This window comes from Protomyctophum parallelum (assembly GCF_964188405.1).
Source record: "Protomyctophum parallelum genome assembly, chromosome: 6".
NCBI lineage: Eukaryota > Metazoa > Chordata > Actinopteri > Myctophiformes > Myctophidae > Protomyctophum > Protomyctophum parallelum.
This window is the reverse complement of record NC_139701.1, coordinates 40325276-40344160: the sequence shown is the minus strand read 5'-3', so window position 1 is coordinate 40344160 and position 18885 is coordinate 40325276. Positions and strand designations below refer to the sequence as shown.

Here is an 18885-nt window from a genome sequence, read left to right as displayed (position 1 = left end):
TCCCACTCCACTGACACATGCCTCCTCTATTTGAGCGACCACATCAAACACGAGGTTGATGCTGGCAAATACTGTGGCATGGTCATGCTTTACCTCCAAAAGGCTTTTGACACCATGAACCACTCCATACTGGTTAACAAGCTAAAAGCAATGGGTTTTTATAGCATGAGTTGTGCTTGAAATGTACTGTAATTATCCAAACTGTTAATACATACTTCAATCAATCAATCAATCAATCAATAGTTGCTTATTTGGGCTTGTTTCTAAAGTGTAGTTGCTTGTTTGGGCTTGTTTGTAAAGTGTACTTTGCTTATTTGGCCTTATTGTTTCCTAATGTTGTTTTATACCAGTGGTTCTCAAACCATTTTCATTTCAACGACCCCTGCCCCTAAAACTTAAGTAATTTGTGCCAGCAGGGGCTCTCCCCATGCCAGATTTATGTTGTTTCAAAAAAATATTTCAAAGTTTACACTATTTTCCCCAAGATTTTGTTTTGTTGTTTGTTTGAAAATAACCAATGCATTATCAGCTAGTCAGTGCTCATGTGTACAGGTATGTCGCTTCTTTTGTGCTTGTTTCCACAGACCCGCGGTTGCTTATTTCTCCCACACAATCTGGCAACCCTGCCTGTTTGCCTGCCTGCATGTAGTAGCGGCTACATGCAGGCCAGGCAGGCTGCTACATTGTAGCGGTCCAGTCAGTCAGCAGTCACACAGATCAGTGATGGCAGCAGCAGCAGCAACAGAGAGAACAGCACATCCACATGAATGAGGACGGGTCACACTCACACACACACACACACACACACACACACACACACACACACCGAGGGATGAAACCAAATGAATGATGGCCGACCCGGTCTTCGGCAAGCTGTTCGCCGCAGGATTCTATGGCATCAGCTCCTTCCTCATCGTCGTGGTCAACAAGAGTGTCCTCACTAACTACGGGTAAATAACAAACAAACGACAACAATAACAAAAAACCCCAAAACACCGGCTCTTCTTCTAGTCGAGGCTAACCCCCAGCTAACTAAACAGTAACTTTTTAAAGCTCTGTCCCGGTCTGTGTCGCTTATTGTTGCCTAAAAAGAACAGGTCTACAAGCCTGTGGACCAGTTCTTTTTAGGTCGTACTTTGTGTACAGTTACTATGTTATCTTATAAGCTTTGGCTGCAAGTTTGTCACAAAGTCTTATTATTAGGCCCGAGTTGTTGTGTTTAAACCTGGTGTGTAGAATACAATTATAAAGAGATTTTATACGTTTAGATAGTTGTGTGTTTATTACTAGTTTGTGTGCAGGACTGAACTCTTTATTTTTTATTGTTTTAACTTCCAACAAAACGTGTTTTTAAATTCACACTGCTGTGTCCTTTACTGCCTGCAGATTCCCATCTTCAATATGTGTCGGCATTGGACAGGTAAAAAAGTTATGAGATTGTATTAATATTTATCTTATTGTTGCACCACGCATGCATGCATGCAGCATGCATTCAATGACGGCACACCCCTCTCACTGTATCATTCATTGTTGCACAGAGGAGCTGTTCTCATTCAGACATTGCATTGCTGCATAGCATCATTATATTCAAGTTCAGTGTGTGTCTGTCTGTGTGTGTAGATGTTGGCCACGGTGGTCGTGCTGTGGGTGGGCAAGGCTTCGAGGGTGATCACTTTCCCAGACTTTGATGAGAGCATCCCTCGGAAGGTGAGAAAGAACTTGATTTACTTATATCACATCATGTCTTGGTTTTTGATCCGATCGTGGTGGGCCACCAAATGCTATGTCGCAGCTCGTTGCAAAAACGATGAATGAATTATTGTTCTTCCTTCATTACAGACGTTTCCGCTACCTCTGCTCTATGTGGGGAATCAGATCACTGGGCTGTTTGGAACCAAACGGCTCAAGTAAGTTGAGCAAAAATGCTGGTGACTGGGTGGGCAGTGCAGAAGAATTATTACTATATTGATATAATGGTTGTTTATATAACCTTCTATCTAACCTTTTTGTTATTAACCATCACTTATTGTACTTGTATAATACATTATGATATGTGGTTGCTTGTATACAAGCCTACTATCCTAGGTGCCGTCTCCACTAGGCCTGACTAGCCTATGGTTTTGGTTAAAGCCTGTCTTATGGTTCAGCTTGTCCTTGAAGAAAACATGTCTGCAGAAAAAACCCAGGAACAGTCCAGTCCAGAGTCCAGATGAGATGAATAGTATTTTAGGTGCAAGGCTCAATAGTGTGCAGGAGGATGCTAAACGCACAGTGGTGCCAGCTCACGGCAGAAACATCTAAAGAGTTAAGTCTTAAAGACAAAAGTGTGGCAGCACACACTGATAGCCAAAGTGCCGATTATTTATTTGGATGCAGAGTAGAATAGAAACCAACATTTCGGCAGGTACAACTGCCTTCTTCAGATACCCTGAAGAAGGCAGTTGTGGCTATCAGTGTGTGCGCCGCGGCCACTATTTTGTCTATTTAAGACTTAACTCGCAAGGCTATAGTGCAATAAGAATGAAGAAGTAGCCTGCACACAATGAATGAAACTTCCTCAACGCTGAGGAAGGCCTATCGGGTCAAAACGTGTCCGTTGAATGACTTAGAGATAAACCATGTGAAAAGGAGATTCATTGTGTGCTGGCTATACTTCTTATTTCCTATAACTATTGTTTGATCCCTGTGCTCCTTGGCAGAACTACCGTAGCACTGACCTGGATGCTATTGTACTTCTCCCCATAATATCATGTTTCATTAACCATCTCCACTTCTTAGAATATTGTCTCGACGCCCATTGCTTCATAAATTTCTGATTGATCTAGAATTCCACGACAGCACAAATATCATCTTTCATCATTTGTTGTTGACATATAAACACTTTGAAAAGTTTGTTTTAAAATAAATAGCCGATCTACAAAGCCCACGACTTGTGAGCTTTGTTGATCGGCTATTTTAGCTACGTGACAACATCTAACTAAAGTATAAAGTAGAGCTTAAAGTGGTTAAAAATGGGTCTACAGTTAATTTGAATTAAGCGTGATGATGTGCTGTTGAAAGTAAACTCATGTCTTCTTCCCCCTTCCTTAGCCTTCCCATGTTCACCGTTCTGAGACGGTTCTCCATTTTATTCACCATGATGGCCGAAGGATTCCTACTGAAGTAAGCTTTCACTACACTGCATCAATCTGCAGCTAATGGATTAAAGTTGTCAGTCACTGTGACTGACTTTTCAGTCATTTTATGAGTTTGAAGAGGATTAAAATGGGTCAAACTAGCAATAGATTGCAATGTTCAGAAGCGCGTCTTCAGTCTTCCTCTCGGATATTTCATAAAAGCAAAGGTTAGAGCCTGAATCTGCAAATAGACATTGTAATTGGTATTGTGTTCATTGTTTAGGAAATGGTGCAGCTAGCGACTGTGCGACTTCTTTCACACTGTCTCACAAATCACGCTGGGAAGACCTAACAAAACTTTAATCCCTGCATCATATTGTAGCCACTTCATATTGGGGGACCTTGCTGATTCACTATACGCTAAGCCTTCCCCCACTCTCTCGTTGCTACGTTTTATTGGCGGTGTCATGGCCTGTCAAATTGATTTTTTATTGCTTTGCTTCTCTCTTGGAATCCACCAGAAAGAAGTTTTCCCGGCCCGTGCAACTGACAGTGTTTACAATGATCCTGGGGGCGTTCGTGGCTGCCAGGTAAGCGTCCTTGTTGTAAGCGGCCAGGTGCCCCAGCCGTAAACCAAAACCTGAAGGTCCCACCACACTACAAAGGGCTGTAATTGATGTATGTCCTCTGTTAACTACAGGACATGAACCCTAGCATGCCCTTTTCTCAATGATGGAAAGTAACTAAGTACTACATGTACTCAAGTACTGTCCTTAACTAATTTGGACCCGAGGCCGATTCTAAAATCCTGAAGTTTTCTGACAAATGTAAAGTATTCATAAAAGAAATTTTTTATATATATACTTTTACTATTACTCCAGTAGATGTCAGACAAACATTGTACTTTAAAGTAATCGGTTTTCCGAAATACGCGTCCAGTGTGTAACCACCTTAACTCCACTATTTGAAAACTAGTTACTTTGCATATTTAGATTATTATAAAACACACATTAACCACTTCAGCCCCCTATTTAAACTTTGACTATTTGAAAATAGCCGATCTACAAGCTTATGTTCAACGTTGCGAACTTGTAGATCTGTGATTTTCGTAATATATTTATTTATACATGACAAACTTGTGCAATGGGACATAACAAATTAGTACTTTTACTTTTGGTATTTTAAGTATATTTTGAAGCACCAGACTTATAACAGAGCATTTCTACATAGTGGTATTGATACTTTTACTTAAGTAAACAAATGTCAGTACGTCTTCCACCACTGCTAGCTAGTGTGCTGTATTCTGGGGGCGAACATTATAGCCAGCTATTTTCGCAGGACATATTTAGTGTGTAGAGCTGAAAACAGAAGGGGACCTAGTAGAGAGCCCTTGGGGGACTCCATTCAACTAAGTATATAGGGGCTTTAAGTGGTTAACTGTAGTGGTAATTGTACAGGTAACTACACAGTAATTAAAAGCATGCTGCGTTTGAAGTGACATGCCCCCAAAGGCGAGAGCCGTTTGAACCACTATCACTTACTTAACATGCATCGTTCCGTGACCTTCGGGGCCGACCTCGACTGACTACGTTTCTGTTTTCTCATCTCCCCTCATCACAGCGCCGATCTCTCCTTCGACCTGGAAGGCTACGTGTTCATTCTCCTCAACGACGTGCTAACCGCGGCCAACGGGGCCTATGTCAAACAGAAATTGGACTCTAAGGTATGCGGCTGGATGGATGAATGATGCTATTGTCTGGCATGGGAGGTACCTCGGTGCGTCTGACATTGAGCCAGACTGCGGGTGAATATTTTCTTTTATGGAACCTAAACTGTCGTTGATGGAATGAGCTCAGAGAGTGTATTTTGTGACTTGAGTTATTTATTTATTTAGTTCAGGACCTGTTCGTTGTTTTGGCAGCGAACCCGTGTTTGTCTTTGACTGTTGTGTATGTCTTTGATCATGCCGTTAGTTTTTAGTGCCTGCTTTTAGATAAGATACAGGGAAGGGAAGCAGTTAGGCGCTTATTAATATTGTATCCTGGAATAGCATAGATAAAGCTACTATTGAAGTATGCTGCTTTGTCCTCAATGCCTCAGGCTTCTGTACCTGCATGCATATATGACTACTTACCTAAAATAAAGACACACACAGCCGCAAATCTGGAGGTAGTGACAACTAACTTGACTTCTAAAGCCCAAGTTCAACAAGCCAGAAATTCAGAATCACAGCTCTGCCTGTTTCGGAATCTGCATGTTAGAGTGTATTCATTCATTCATTTATTTGTCTCTTTATTAACTGCTACTATATGTAGCAGTCATGAAAACTCCTGTCCGGACCGGTGATAAATAATAATTACGTTAAAGTTTATTTTTTGTCAAATAGGTTTTTATTGAGAACAGATTATAAATTGTTACACAAACATTATGATATGAAATACATTTTTCAATACAAAAAGAGAAAGAAAACTCTCAACCCTCCCACCCATACTGCTCAGTGACACCGCATACTATAGAATAAACTAGTAAGATGATGAAATGCTCATAGAAAACATAATTACTTTAAAGTTGATTAAGTTGGCTAAAGTTTCTAACATTTCCCTGTATTTTTATTCAATAGAGGCCATGCACGTCATCATATCCGGAAATTAGGTGGGGCCTAACTGGGCCCTAACTGATCAAGCCCTAGGCCCGGCCCGGCCAGACTAATTAGCATAGATTTTAGGCCCGACCTGGCCCTAAAATGTCGGGTCGGGCCTGGTCGGGTTTGTGCAGAATTTGAGAACTCTACACAGAGTGAAAGTGAAACGCCAGTCAGCACCATCTTCATAATAGATAAATACACAAACAGACAGAACAGAACTATTATTTTTATTATTCTAAACAAATTCAATATATATATATTTTTTCATGGAGCCCCAGGCCCGGCCCGACCCTACTGATTAGCATACATTTTAGGCCCGGCCCGGCCCTAAAATGTCGGGTCGGGTCGGGCCTGGTCCGGTTCGGGCAGAGTTTGAGAACTCTAACGCCTACTGCAGGGCTGCCCAAAAGTTAGATTGTGATCTTCCAGTATAATAAGGGAAAATTAGCTTAAGTTATGGTAAATCTGGAAAATAAATGCTTACCACTAGCTTTCTTCACAGATGTGTTCATAAAGGTGTCTACTATCTACTATTGGCTATGGCCGAATTTAGCCCAAGGAGTGTTTTTCGTGCAAAACTAATGCTTGGAATGGATTCAGCATCATGAAAACCCCCTAGTTTGACATGCTACTTAAAGTATAATGAAATTTGGAATTATTTGCCTTATATTGGTTGATAATGGTACCCCAACTTTCAGCAGCTGTCACAAAGTTCCCCAAGGGAGTTCGGTTGGAACACATTTCTATGATAGTAGACACCTTTATGAACACATCTGTGAAGAAAGCTAAGTGGTAAGCATTTCTTTTGCAGATTTGCCACAACTTAAGCTAATTTTACCTAACTAGTAGATCACAAAGGCTGTGCAGGTAGATCACATGACATGCCCCTAAAAATATACATACGGTAATTATTTTATTTTAAATATTTTTGGCATCTGCCCCTTGGAATTAAGGTGACTTGATTGATTGACATCAAAAAGTGCCTGTCAGCTCACACCCACAATGCAATCCTTTGTTTTCAAGAGTGTTGAGCATAGACGTCAGTTGCATTATGAAACCCCCTACCAATTCCATCCATTCCCATCCCAAATGCGCCGCTAGTACATTTTCAGCAAGGGATAATACTTTTTTTGGTGGGTAGATCTTGTTGAGAGGTCATTTTTAAAGTAACTCGCAAGTCAAAAAAATCACACCCCTGTGAACTGAGTGGTGCAACTCCCCCCCCCCCCCCCCCCTCTCTCTCTCTCTCTCTCTCTCTCTCTCTCTCTCTCTCTCATTAGCAGGCAACAGTGCAGCACTATCCCTCTCTGTTTCTGGCACAACAGTGCCCCTACTGGTACTCATAGTCATATACTGGTGCTCATTAACCAACACAGACACACATAGGTGAACACAGGGCAGGCAAAGGTGAACACGGACATTCCTTGGAGTGGTTGCACCACTCAAAAAGTGTGTGCACCCCTGGCCTACTAAATGGCAGAAAACTACTTTCTAGCCTTGACAGCCCATACATCCAAACAGAAAAGTCCTATCTGATTGCATTAAACGACACTTAGCCAAAGCACTTGACACTTAGCCAAAATTGTCCCTCACTTTATTGCTGCACATACCCTCTATTGAAATAATGTCATCTTTCCATTGCATAGCCTACTGCAGGCCTTGTAGACTAGATTTAGGAGACATTTTGAGGCTCTTGCTCCTGAAATGATGGATTTATTTATTTGGATAAATCTGGTCATTTAACATGCATCTCGGGCACGTTTAGATCCTGTGTCTAGATGAGACACGACCTTTGACACAATCCTGTTTCTGGTTTGACATGACCTTTGACTTGAAGGTCAAGATTCAATGAAATGCGCGTGACATCATCATCAAACCCGGAAGTTATGCAGGAATGCCTACTGAGTGGCAAAAAACTACTTTCTGGCCTTGACAGCCTGTACATCCAAACAGAAAGTCCTATCTGATTGCATTAAACGACATTAAACAATGTTAAACTCACTTTGCATGTTGCTTTGCCACTCGGTGTGCCATTCACTTTAAGCATGAAGGGCGCATACCCTCTATTAAATCGTTAATCGCACTTATTTGTATTGTCAACTTTATTTGTATTGTCAAACTTAAATTTAAGTAATCGTGACAGTCCTAGATTAAATGTGCTCCCCAGGGCAAGCAGCCAGTGGTTTAAAAATAAAAGTGGTTGGCAATTGGCATTACGTAAGCGGGTCGGTCTCTCTCTCACTGCTGTTTTTAGCGCTTTGCACTATGGAGCCGAGCTGGAGCCACGCAGGGACACTTTTAGAAACGCGTTTCGCGCGCGCGTGTGTGTGTGTGTGCGCCAGTGTGCCAGCCAGCCAGACGGATGGGTGACATCAATGAGGTCTGTGTGTGTGTGCGTGCGTGCCAGCCAGACGGACGGGTGACATCAAGGAGGTGTGTGTTAGACACGCATGCATGACATTTCTCCATGCTGAGTAGTGCTAGTGCACAGTTTAAAATCCTCAGTGTTCATTTATCCATTTGTGACCACATGGATCCGTCACTGGTATGCAGACTGCATGAAGGGTCCATTTGGTTCCACTTGCACACTGTCAGAGTTAAAGGAACACTGGAGATTTGACAGTGTAAAGGTATGCGTCAGTCCAGAGGAGACCCCTGGTGAAATGAATAACCCTCTGTGTTCACCAACCCCCTCCCCTCATTTGATTTATTTATTTATCTCACTGCATTCTCTCTCTCTCTCTCTCTCTCTCTCTCTCTCTCTCTCTCTTCCCCCCCCCCCCCTGCCTTCGGTCTGTAAATACCTGTTTTGTTTTTGCTGAAACTTTTACTTGCACTAATGTAACATATGTCGTGCAGAAACCTTTTTGTGTATTTTGGTAAATTAACACCCTACTTCAGTAGTTTTCAACCCTTTTCATATCAAGGTCTCAAATGAAACCAAATGGACTCCGTCATTTAGCTGTGGGGACCACCTGGAACCCCCTCAAGGACCACTGGTGGTCTCCGCACCACTGGTTGAAAACCACTGCCCTACTTGATCATACTACAGTGTCACTCAAAAGTAGCAGATCCACAACAAGCTCGAAACGCGTGGCATCCCTTATGTGTATACCATCAAAAGTAGCTTTGCTACAAGCTCAAAATGTGTCGATTCGCGCCTCGCTTCGAGCTTGCAGATCCGCTACTTTTGATGCTTTTGTGTAATGCTGTAATGATCAAGTAGGGCGTTGATTTTTACGAATTACGAGGGGGGAAAAAACACAAAAAGTTAGAATACGTAGATAGATGGAAGGTATCTACCCAACAGCGATATCCCACCAGAATTTCACTGCTTGTAACATGAGTGACAATTGAACCCTGTTATGTCTGCCCCTCTCTCTCTCTCTCTCTCTCTCTCTATCGCTATGTCTCTCTCAGGAGCTGGGGAGGTATGGCTTGCTGTATTATAACGCATTATTTATGATCGTTCCTACAGTGCTGTTGGCTCACCTGACGGGGGACATGCAGAAGGTAAGCTCCGCTCTCAGCTCCTGTAGGTCCTCTGTTTCACAGCACAGTCACTGAGGAACCTCACCAGTTCCTCTTATGGGACAATAGAGAAACCTCACCAGTTCCTCTTATGGGACAATGGAGAAACCTCACCAGTTCCTCTTATGGGACAATAGAGAAACCTCACCAGTTCCTCTTATGGGACAATAGAGAAACCTCACCAGTTCCTCTTATGGGACAATAGAGAAACCTCACCAGTTCCTCTTATGGGACAATAGAGAAACCTCACCAGTTCCTCTTATGGGACAATAGAGAAACCTCACCAGTTCCTCTTATGGGACAATAGAGAAACCTCACCAGTTCCTCTTATGGGACAATAGAGAACATAGTCTTTGGCTTCATGTGGTAGATAGAATGTGGTAGAAGAAAACATTGACGAGATACAAAGTGCGCGCACACACACACACACACCATTAACACACAAGGACATGAAATAGCCTTCGGTACATAACATGATGTAATTACACTGCATTCCTGTTTAGAATAGTGGTTTACTGATATAAAGGGCAAACCTTTGATTAGATTAAAGTTTATGTTTGAGAACTTATATGAGCAAAACAAGTTTGATACTTTTTGTCTTAACTTTTCATGGATAATGAAATGCCTAAAACGGAGTCAGCAGGTTGAAAAGACAACAAAAAAGGGACACATTGACTGCATAAATTCTGATACCGATATCATCAAAGAAATGGTAATCCAGCATGACAGTGTGTAGCCGGATCCAGATGATCTTTGCTGTGTGTCCCCATCTCTCTCCCCGTTCCCTGTCTACCTACTGTACATCTGTCATTAAAGGCAAAAAACCCTCCCAGAAATATCTTTAAAAAATAAATAATAATAAAAGTCGATATATCGGCCAAATTGTATTGCACTTTAAAACAAGTAAAGATTTTATGACCATCAATTATGAATGCTGTCGTATAAACCTTTACTTAAAAACCCTCCCAAAAATATCTTTAAAAAAAATAAAATAATAAAGGTCGATATATCGGCCAAATTGTATTGCACTTTAAAACAAGTAAAGATTTTATGACCATCAATTATTAATGCTGTCGTATAAACCTTTACTTAATAAGTATAATATTGGATAATAATAATAATTGGAAACATCATCCTCCCTAATTTAAAATGAGTAAAAACAAGGTGTGTGTGTGCGTGCATGTTTGTGTGCACACGCCTGTGTGTGTGTGTGTGTGCTTGCTGGGTGTGTGTGTGCTGGGTGCGAGCTGTGTGTAAGCAGTGTGTGGATTGGGCAGGGTCCCTGTAGCGTTCCAGACTCCAGGAGAGGAGGGCTGCTTGCCAGTGGAAGGCACAAAGCTGCCATTATGCTGCGAGCAGCATTTTACAGCTAAATAATAACCACAAGCACAGCCCCAGCCTGCAAGCCTCATTAAGCTTACAGTCAAGATGCTAACTCGCAAACCACTCAAGCTATCCAGCTCCCTTATAGCCGCCCGATCCACTCAGGCTGCCCTGGCTGGGCGCAGTCATAGCTGCGGTGTCACGTTAAGCGCAGCATTGATTGCCTACAGCTGGCCTACTATAGGGCACTGTGGCGTGAATTCAGCTTCTCCGTTCTGGTGGCGGCTAACACTCAAAGAAAATACTTGCCCTAGCCTCGACGACCGTGCAGGCTTATGCAAAGGCTACAATATTTCATTTAGATAGCATGATGTTATCTGTAGACAGATGCCAGGCCATTAATATGCTATAGTGTTTATATTGTCAATGTACAGATAATTCTACTGTTGATTCTTAGTCATCCTACAGTAGATGACTATTTCTATGCATTTGTTGTGTTACCTTGGGTGGTTGTTGCTTATTTTAAGTCTCTCTCGAGTAAGGTCTACTAAATGCCTAAATTGTAAAAACATTGAAGTCAAGCTGACTTCAATGTTTTTACAATTTAGGCATTTTAAAATTTTTAGTGTCAGTTTGTTATCCATTGAAAGTAACTTGTTATAACCTTATTGCTAACCCTTGTATGTTGAATTTCCTCACCAGGCGATAGACTACGAAGGCTGGGGAGATATGATCTTCCTAACCCAGTTCATCCTCTCCTGCATCATGGGGTGAGACACAGGCGTGTGTGTGTGTGTGTGTGTGTGTGTGTGTGTGTGTGTGAGTGAGAGCAGGGATCTCAACCTTTTAAGGGACCCTCAGTTTAATTTGGCATTAGGCCACAGAGAAAATGTTTATCTCTGGGACCCCAATCGAAGTCCTCAGTGCCCAATGTTTAGAAACAAACTAACTACAAGACTGTGGCTTAAATGGCCTCCTTGTTTACAGTTTCACGACCGTTTGCATGCATTAATTCACTATGGCAGTTCCTGGTTTAAATTCTGCAATATGCGGGGGTGGGGAGGGGCTCTGTGAATTGCCCCACAATGAACGATCACTCTGCACTCTCTAGCAAACATCTGCAGTCACCGCAGTGACGAAACAACGTCACCAAAATTATCACCAGCATCGCGACTTGGTTTCTGGTATGAAGACAAAAAAACACGACATGCTGTTTAGACATTTCTGGAGTAATCAGCAATAGGTCTGTCTGCGCATGTGGCCGACTGCTGGGGCGGACGCAGCATTAAATCACGGTCTGTGGTTTACTTCTACGCTTAACTAATAATTATCATTATCATTACAGAGTATTTCTTTCTAATTAAGATCCTATGCAGATTTATGGGTTATGGGATTATGTTTGAAGGGGGGCGTTTTTCATCACAGCCATAATGTTGACCTGTCAAATAATAATGATGACATGATGATTTTTGCATAAGCATTGTTTTTCCGTTCATGTCATCTGGGTGAAAACATCTGGATGATGTCATATTTCCATAGCGTTTTCCAAGGATGTCACTTTGGAATGACGAGTCTCTCTTCTTTCCGCCGAAAATACAACAACATTGTAACGGAATGTAACCACGACATTCCGTTCTTTAGTTATGGGCAGTTCAATATGACTATTGACACAATCTGGGAAAATAGATCGGAGATGGAAGCATTTTTATAAATCCTTATACTCATTCATAGGTTGGCGAATAGCACCCTCTAGCGTGGACACTGAAAACACCAGATGACGGACATCTCCGTCCATGGCAGTCGGTGTGTTTTAACATGGTTGTGTTTTCGTTTGTTTTTCCAGATTTGTGCTGATGTATTCCACCGTGCTCTGTACGCAGTACAACTCGGCGCTGACCACCACCATTGTTGGCTGCATCAAGGTAAGATGCACGCCGTTTTGTGTGTCAATGTTGTCAAACAAAAAGAAGATCAAACAAGGAAAACATTACAAAATATCTACATATTTACATGGGTTCCTCTGGGATCTGGTATTTAGTCGCAAGCTCTTGTTACTACTTTTCATTGGTTTAATATTAATAAAAAGTACTAAAAACCCAGATTAAACCACTTCTATTTCATTACTTTTCCTTGACACTTCTACGTTCAACCTAAAAGAGAACTTGAAACATGGAAATACGAGGTTTCTGCCCGACCAGTAACGAGATTCAGCAGTAACTCTCACACACGGGCCCTTTTCCACTGGCACCCAAAGCCATAAATCCACTGGCAATCTTCCATGTGCCATTTCATTTCAGTCCAGATTTGTTCTGTAAATGGAGCCCACTCTTGACCTTGTAGCATTTACACAACTCTTCAGCTGTAGCTGGGGGGGGGGGGTGAAAGCGGCACATTTCTTCTGAACGTGATGTTTTCGTCATGTCTCTTAAACTTGCAAAGCTTTAAAATCTTCACACCAATGAGACCATGACTACCTCGCATGTTACATTAGGAAATACAACTACATCTCAAATCGCAAATATTGTAATTTTGACCTGAGATCAGATTCTAAAAATGTTTTCTACATCCTGACAGTTTTCTGAAAAAGCTATGTTTCTATGTCAGTCGTCCTTCGATTTTTCAAAAATAGCAGACCTACAAGCTCGTAGCGCGCCACCGAGATCTGCTATTTTTCAATAGTTAAAGCATAACATAATGCTAACACCAAACAAAAGGGGTTCCCGCCCAAAATGGGTTAAACTTGCAAAGCTGCTAAATGCCTAAATTGTAAAGCTTTATAATCTTCACACCAATGAGAACATGACTACCTCGCATGTTACATTAGGAAATACGACTACATCTCAGAGGCAAATATTGTAATTTTTACTCCACTACAATTTAGTTTAGTTACTATTTTTTGTAGATTGGAATTATTATTACAAAACATACATTATTAAACACTTCAGCCTTATTTAAACTTTGACTTTTTTGGAAAATAGACGATCATACAAGCTCACAACGTGTGAGCTTTTGTAGATCTGCTATTTTCAAAAGACTTTTACACATTTTAGACAGGACATTGTGCATAACTAGTACTTTTGGTACTTTAAATATGTTTACTTTTGTATTTTTTATTAAATAAATTTAAATTATTATTTAAATGTATTATTACTTGTAAACAGAGTATTCCTGCATTGCTGTATTGATACTTAACTTAAGTAAACTATTTGAGTACTTTTCCACCACTACACTGCTACAATGCAACTTTTATGAGATGGCATTTCCTGGTTTTCACACAGACCAGATTCAGACGTTTGCGTTAGCCAGTGACGGTGCTATTCCACTCTGATGCACTGCAGTGGACACTAGCAGTGACTAAGCTATAAATCTTGTCACATAGTCATAGTGAGTCCGCTACAGAGTCACCGTTTAAGTGTTGCTCAAACCAAATGAAAAGTGATAAATAGACACATGGAAATGGTTAACAGACCAGCAGGAAGGAACTGCGTGGAGAGAGAGAGAGAGAGAGAAGGGGATTGGAAATGAATAAACAAAACATGATTGTTTTATTGTTAAGTCATTAGACCCATTAGTCTGCTCTACACCGTGGTGGAGACTATTCTTCCTACTGGGGTCCTGGCAAAAAAAAAAAAACACAATAGAAATCATAAAATGCAGCGCAGCATGGTCAATGTTAGTGAAAAAAACACAACAATACTAACAACCTAATCCAATTTTAATTTCCTTTCTTATTATTGCTTACTTAAGTTTATTTTTTAAACCAATGTTATTATATTGTCAGTCAAATGTGGGGGAGCACATTCCTGTATGCAATGGCTCTGTATACTGTTAATCCATTAAAACCAGGAAAGCATCTGCATTTTAGATTTGTGTGTTGGCTATTCAAAAATACCAGATATACAAGCGCACAGCGCGTCAGTTTGTGCCATGCTGTGAGCTTGTAGAGCTGCTATTTTATGAGCATTTCAAAAAGTTTAACGTGCTAGAACTACTGATTTGGTATTTGTAGAATCGTAATGGGTTTAAGTGCATTAGTTCTTGGTAGTAGAGGTATGGTACAGTGACAGCTTAGTGCCTGTCTAGTATTATAACCATGTCTATCATTTACTGGTAATGGCTGTCAAAAATACACTTGAGTGAAGCTTCACTGCGTCAATGGAGCCCTGAGGAAAGTTGAAGCCAGTTCCATTTTTGATTTGTAGGGTCTGTCTGTCATGATGCAGTGACAAGTGTCACGGTGTCCGTTTGTAGCTTCCTGTTGCTGGCTTCCATTGAACATGACTTATAGCCTGTCGCTTGTCATTGCAATGACAGTTTGTCATTGCATGACAGTTGTCTCAAAATATGAATGAAAACCATTGTCCCAAATGTGTTCCCAGGGAGGATTTCTGTTCATATAAAATATTCTGTCATATTTTACCATCCTGGGGACGGTGTTCGTCTCCTCTCGTTTTGCCTAGACCCCCATGCTTTTTACTTTTCTTTAGACGGGACATTGCATTTACTTTTGACCAGTCCACAGATATTTTTATGTCAAGGACCCCCAGATAAAAGATTGATCCTTTTGGCCATGGACCCCATATCTTCTAGCCGTGAAATAATAGCGAGAATAAAGCTCTTCTCCAGCTATGACTAAGCTAAAAGAAAAGTGTTTTATGCTGCTGTTTCTATAGAATATCTATCAGCTATGTTCATATGCATTCTTGTAGAGAAAGGTGTTTTACTCTGTTGTTGTTCTCTATAGAATATCCTGGTGACCTACATCGGGATGGTGTTCAGTGGAGACTACATCTTTTCATGGACAAACTTCATAGGTTTGAACATCAGGTATGGAAGTGCTTTGTAATGCAGCAAATAACGTGACATTGTGGGTGTTTGGCTTTATGTTCTTTTTCGATAGACATTTTTATATTAGTGTTTATGATTAGATGGCTTTGGCCAATGATGACCAGGACGCCAGTTAACTAGCACCAGCAGTACTAGAGGTCTTGGTAGGAGATAAAACCAGCAGTACTAGAGGTCCTGGTAGGATATTAAACTATCAGTACTAGAGGTCTTGGTAGGAGATAAAACCAGCAGTACTAGAGGTCCTGGTAGGATATTAAACTATCAGTACTAGAGGTCCTGGTAGGAGATAAAACCAGCAGTACTAGAGGTCCTGGTAGGATATTAAACTATCAGTACTAGAGGTCCTGGTAGGATATTAAACTATCAGTACTAGAGGTCCTGGTAGGATATTAAACTATCAGTACTAGAGGTCCTGGTAGGATATTAAACTATCAGTACTAGAGGTCCTGGTAGGAGATAAAAACTTATTATGGGCTTTATTCATTATAGTTTTATATCTAGTTTGCTCTGGTGAAAGTAAAAGGCCTCACTCACACTTAGCTGCTCCAGTCTTGCTGGGTCTTGTTTGGAACTCGGGGCCAGTTTGATGAGTGCAATCTGGGTTGTGACATGTTCACCCTGATATGTTTATATAATAGACAATAGACAATGACATGGTGACGTTGATAATGTCCTTTTAAAGATAGTATTTTGATTGCCCTTATCTAAACCAAGCAGATGACTAAGCCTTGTTTAAGCTTGGGGTAACTTGAAAAGGGGAGACACACACACACACACACACACACATCTGCACGCATGCCTGGGAACTGACTAATGCAACCATGTAGTTGGCATTGGTGGTAGAAGTACTCACGTACCAATTCCAAATAACTAATAATAATACATCTGGTGTTTAACATGTAGTATTCACATTCAAAATTTAAAATATACTGAAAGTAAACTTTTACTTTCATACTTTTGCAGAAAGTCCCATTTCACAAGTTTCCAAATGTGTAAAAATGCTTAGATGCAGTAGAAGTAATTGAAAATTGGAAACACTCAAGTAAAGTAAAAGCTCCTCAAAAATCTTACAGTACTTCAGTAAATGTACTTAGCTACTTTTCACCACTGGTAGTTGGTGCTGTGAAATCTAATTACTGGACCCTCGTCTGGTTCTGACAGACAGGTAGTGTGTGCAGGCTGGGTGGTGTGTGGTTCTGACAGACAGGTAGAGTGTGCAGGCTGGGTGGTGTGTGATAATCCGGTTGAAGTATTCCTTCGGTACGGCGACTGCGGCGGCGGGCTCGGGAGAACAATAACGCGACACGAGACAGTATCACGCTAAAGCTTGACAAAGTTTATTACACAGACCGGAACATATATAGTGCCGGATCATAATGACGTGACAACAACATATGAGACATAATAACGTGCCTACTGCTGCAAGGCTGACCTTGCTGTCTGAGATGTCTCTCATAGCCTATCTATAAAGTATGCTACAGTTCAGGCAGTACACAATACGTATCAAGTATACTGTGTCTCACGTTCAGGTACACAGACATGGGCAACTCATTATTATTATAACAGTTGGCAACAGAGCAGCTAGTCAGTCAGGTGCTTGACTTGACTTGTCGTCCAAGACACACTAAATGCAAAGCGTAGGGTTTAGCACCACAGGAAACCAACCGGTTAAGGAATCCAACAAAAACCTGGCAGGGAAACTACTCTTGACAGATAAACTGAGAAATTATAAAGGCCCAGGTGGAAGAGAAGGAACCACTGACTCCACAGAGTGGTTCTTTATACTCATTAGTATGTTCCTTGTCAGGATAAAAGAAAAAGTAGCAGATCTACAAGCTCGACACACGTTGCTTCGCACCGCATGTCGAGCTTGTGGATCTGCTACTTTTGATGCTTTGTAGTGCAGTGGTTCACAAACTTTTTCGTGTCAAGGACCCCCAAATCAACATTTATTAAGCCGTGGAGCCCCCATTTGAAAACACATGCCAGTAACCCTGATAAGGGTGATTCCGAAACATATTCATTTCATGGACCCCCAGTTTCACACGCATTATGCTACGGACCCCCGATTTAATGGCATTTCTATCTCTGTTACCCCAATTTATATTGTAAAACCACTGTTAATTTAACTCTGAGAGTGTACAAATGTACATACATTTGTACACTCTCTGAGTTACAGACCCATAAGGGTCCATTTGGTTCCTTATATCTCTAATTGACCTAGGTACCCCCTGGAACTCCCTCAAGTACCCCTGGAGGTCCCCGGACCCCACTTTGGGAACCCATGTTGTAGTGTGATCAAGTAGGGCTCATTGTATGTGTTGTTGTGTGGTTCCAGCATCGCGGGCAGTCTGGTGTATTCGTACATCACCTTCACAGAGGAGCAGAACATCAAAGCCAGCGAGGTCGCCAAACTGGACATTAAGGGCAAGATCGTCGTATGACACAAGACACTGGACACGGGGAAACGTTTATTTTAACATTTTTATGAAATGCTGACGAACGAAGAGAGCATTCTATTTTTGGTACGTTTTTTCTATTTATTGAGCTTTTCTTTCTAGCAGCGCCGGCGGAGGTATTTGGACACCACAGGAAGTGGGAGCTGTGTCCATTTCCTGTCGGGCTGATGGGGGAGGGGCTCTCAGGGGTCAACGGAAAACTACTGTACACTCCTCAAGGTCAACGGATAAACTACGCTACACTTCTCAAGGTCAACGGAATACTACTCTACACTCCTCAAGGTCAACGTGGTCAACTCTGTTATTGTGGACAAGCGACGCAGACATGCTACAGAGTATACCGTCTCTGTCGGGGGAAACCTCATACGTCCAAAACGCTTACTGTTCAGGATTCAAAATAAAAAACGGCAAAAGTAGCAGATCCACAAATGGAAACGCAGCGCAAAGCGCAAGTATAAACCAGGCAAAAGTCTTCAGGTCTGGAACGAAAATGTTACGGTCTTTTTTCTAGATTATTTTTTTTATCTTTGGAGTTACTGTACGATTGAGCAAGTTGGTAAGAAGGGAGAAATGTCATATTCCATACTGCAGTGTGAAGAGGAATGCTGTCTCTCCAACCAGCTAACTGCTCGACTGAATGTTGGAACTATCGGAATGAACGGATCCTTCCTGGCATGGATCAGGAACTATAGAATGAACAGATCCTTCCTGGCATGGATCAGGAACTATAGAATGAACAGATCCTTCCTGGCATGGATCAGGAACTATCGGAATGAACAGATCCTTCCTGGCATGGATCAGGAACTATCGGAATGAACAGATCCTTCCTGGCATCGATCAAGGACTGTCTAAAGAGGACGGGACGCGGAGACCGTAAGGGCGCCGCCATGTTGCTCACATGGTGCTCCATGGAAGGAAAGAAACATGCGCAATGGGCTTTATGCAGCCATCACTTCCTCGTTCA

At 41.6% G+C, this 18885-nt stretch overlaps 1 protein-coding gene across 1 annotated transcript; it reads left to right on the top strand.

Annotated features, from left to right (window-relative positions):
- The first annotated feature begins 698 nt into the window (after positions 1–698).
- On the top strand, positions 699–17946 carry LOC310860988 (nucleotide sugar transporter SLC35D2-like). The gene is made up of 12 exons (XM_083768223.1): positions 699–950; positions 1387–1420; positions 1621–1707; positions 1840–1907; positions 3091–3162; positions 3638–3706; positions 4737–4839; positions 9181–9273; positions 11317–11384; positions 12458–12536; positions 15359–15441; positions 17801–17946. Exons 1-12 carry the CDS (start codon positions 847–849, stop codon positions 17904–17906), a joined length of 966 nt encoding a protein of 321 aa, XP_083624349.1. The 5' UTR covers positions 699–846; the 3' UTR covers positions 17907–17946.
- The last annotated feature ends 939 nt before the right edge of the window (positions 17947–18885 follow it).